This window comes from Lepisosteus platostomus, chromosome 4 (assembly GCF_059453375.1).
Source record: "Lepisosteus platostomus isolate fLepPlt1 chromosome 4, fLepPlt1.hap1, whole genome shotgun sequence".
NCBI lineage: Eukaryota > Metazoa > Chordata > Actinopteri > Semionotiformes > Lepisosteidae > Lepisosteus > Lepisosteus platostomus.
In genome coordinates this window covers 8,827,849-8,830,143 of record NC_142614.1, presented here as the reverse complement: position 1 = coordinate 8,830,143, position 2,295 = coordinate 8,827,849, and the positions used below count along the sequence as shown (strand labels likewise).

General features: G+C 56.6%; 1 protein-coding gene across 1 annotated transcript; it reads left to right on the top strand.

The window, feature by feature from the left end:
• On the top strand, positions 1–2,063 carry LOC148672455 (zona pellucida sperm-binding protein 3-like). The gene is made up of 9 exons (XM_088630824.1): positions 1–394; positions 465–583; positions 659–762; positions 861–1,038; positions 1,120–1,237; positions 1,351–1,436; positions 1,507–1,625; positions 1,725–1,850; positions 1,937–2,063. Exons 1-9 carry the CDS (start codon positions 32–34, stop codon positions 2,050–2,052), a joined length of 1,329 nt encoding a protein of 442 aa, XP_088486950.1. The 5' UTR covers positions 1–31; the 3' UTR covers positions 2,053–2,063.
• The last annotated feature ends 232 nt before the right edge of the window (positions 2,064–2,295 follow it).

The window sequence follows — 2,295 nt, the reverse complement described above, 5'->3', positions numbered from 1 at the left end:
TCGTGGTTTTGCGAGTTGTTTTCATTTCAAGATGTGCTTTTCTAGTGGTCTTGCCTTTCGGCTGTTGACCTTGCTGTTCCTCGCAGTTGTGTGTGATGCTGCGCAATGGCGCGCCCGCGCTAACGTCCAATCCGGCATCAGGCGCAAGGGGGTCGCCTTTCTGGACTCGCCTCTGCTGCCGCGGCAGCAGAAGCAGCAGGTTATCCGGGCTGTGTCGGCGCAGTGCGGGGAGAGTACGATCGTGGTGCAGGTCAAGACAGACCTGTTCGGCACCGGGCAGCTGATCAACGCTTCGGATCTCAGCCTGGGAGACTGTGCGGTCACCCGGCAGGACACCGCGGCGCAGCTCCTGATCTTCGAGGCTGAGCTGCAGGCGTGTCGCAGTGTGCTGAGTGTAAGTGGTTCTGCCGTTGGGCAGCTTCGGGTTCTCGGCAGTTGGGTGACTGGATCTGTGATCTGTCTAGACCGTGGACGAGCAACTGGTGTACAGCTTCTCTCTCAACTACACCCCGAAGCCGCTGGCCAACACCCCCATAGTGAGAACGAATGGCGCTGTTGTGGGTATCGAGTGTCACTACATGAGGTGAGTCCTGGAGGAGCAGCAGGGCTGCCTGCCTGGAGCTTGACTCCCTGCTGACGCCTGCCTCCTGTCTGCTAGGCTCCACAATGTGAGCAGCAATGCCCTGAAGCCCACCTGGGTCCCCTACACCTCCACCAAGTCTGCTGAGGATCTGCTGGACTTCTCCCTGAGCCTCATGAGTGGTAGGTCTCCCCTGAGATGAAGCACGGTGTGACTGTACAGCCAGTGCAGTTGGATCAATGGGATCTGTGCTTGAGATTGGGGTTCCCTTCTCATCCAGATGACTGGAGCTCCCAGAGGTCCTCCAATGTGTTCTACCTGGGGGACGTCCTGAACATCGAAGCCTCCGTCACCCAGGCCAACCACCAGCCTCTGCGGCTCTTTGTGGACAGCTGCGTGGCCACCTTGGTCCCTGACCAGACCTCCACCCCCAGCTACTCCTTCATTGAGAACAAAGGGTGGGTGTGACCTCGGGTGGCTTGAGCTAGTGAACACTGCCTGCCGTCTCTCCAGTTCTACACTGCCTTCTCTCCTTTCAGGTGCCTGACTGATGCCAAATCCACAGGCTCCAGCTCGCAGTTCATGCCAAGAACCCAGGACACCAAGCTGCAGATGAAGCTGGATGCCTTCAGGTTCTATCAGGATGCCAGGAGCTCAGTGAGTACTTGATCCTGATACCCATGAAAGCAGAAGGTTCTTAAAACAGCATGTCCATTACAAGCCCAAGATGGAGGCCTGGGTGTAGCTTGATCCACTCGTGCTCTTGGCAGATCTACATCACCTGCCACCTGAAGGTGACTCCTGCTTCCCAGAGTGTGGACTCCCTGAACAAGGACTGCTACACTGAGGGCAGCAGGTCAGTGAGGAGGCAGGGGGCTGCTGTGTCCAGCTGAGGGAGCTGCTCTGACCCTGTGTCCCTGCTGTAGGTGGAGATCAGTGGATGGGAGTGACCAGGTCTGCAGCTGCTGTGACTCCAGCTGTGTGCCAAGTGTACGATCCAGGTATTGGGGTGGCAGGAGCAGGAGGGACCTGGCTTCTACAGGGGGTAAGGCACCCTTCCTCTGCCACTCATGGCATGGATCTCCTCAGGGTAGTGGGGGTCAAGAAGTGGTCTACAGCCAGGCTTGTCCTGCTCTTGTTGCAGCTCCTGAGTGGGAAGCTGATGCCACTGTTGGTCCCGTGTTTGTGCTGCAAGAGCAGGTTGCTGAGAGGCCAGTGGAGGCGGAAGGCCGCAGCTCCCAGCTAAGAGCAGAGGAGGACAAAGCCACAGGTACTGGCAGGAGGTGCTGTCATGTCAGCTGGCCCCTCTCTGTAGCAGTGCCCACTTGCTGAGGCTCCTCTGTGCTTTCTTTCCAGGCCTGCCTGTGGAGGCTGTGATCCTGGCTGGTGTGGTGACTGCTGTGGGGCTGGTCTGTGCTGCTCTGCTGGGGACAGTCCTGCACAGGAGAAAGCAACACAAACCCATGAACTGAGTTGATGTGAATGAGGAATAAAGTGTCTTGACTTGACTTTTTTTGCTATGTTCATACTTGACCCACCCATGTTGCCCTGCAGTCCGCAATACACAGGCCTCCTAACCCTTTACTATCATCTGGTTCTACCCTCTAGCAAGAAAGATTACTGTTTTGTACATGGAGAGCTGGTGTTTTCCTTCCACTGGGCTTGTCAGGCCCTTATAAGGATGTATTCAATTTCATATGAGCAGGGACATCTGT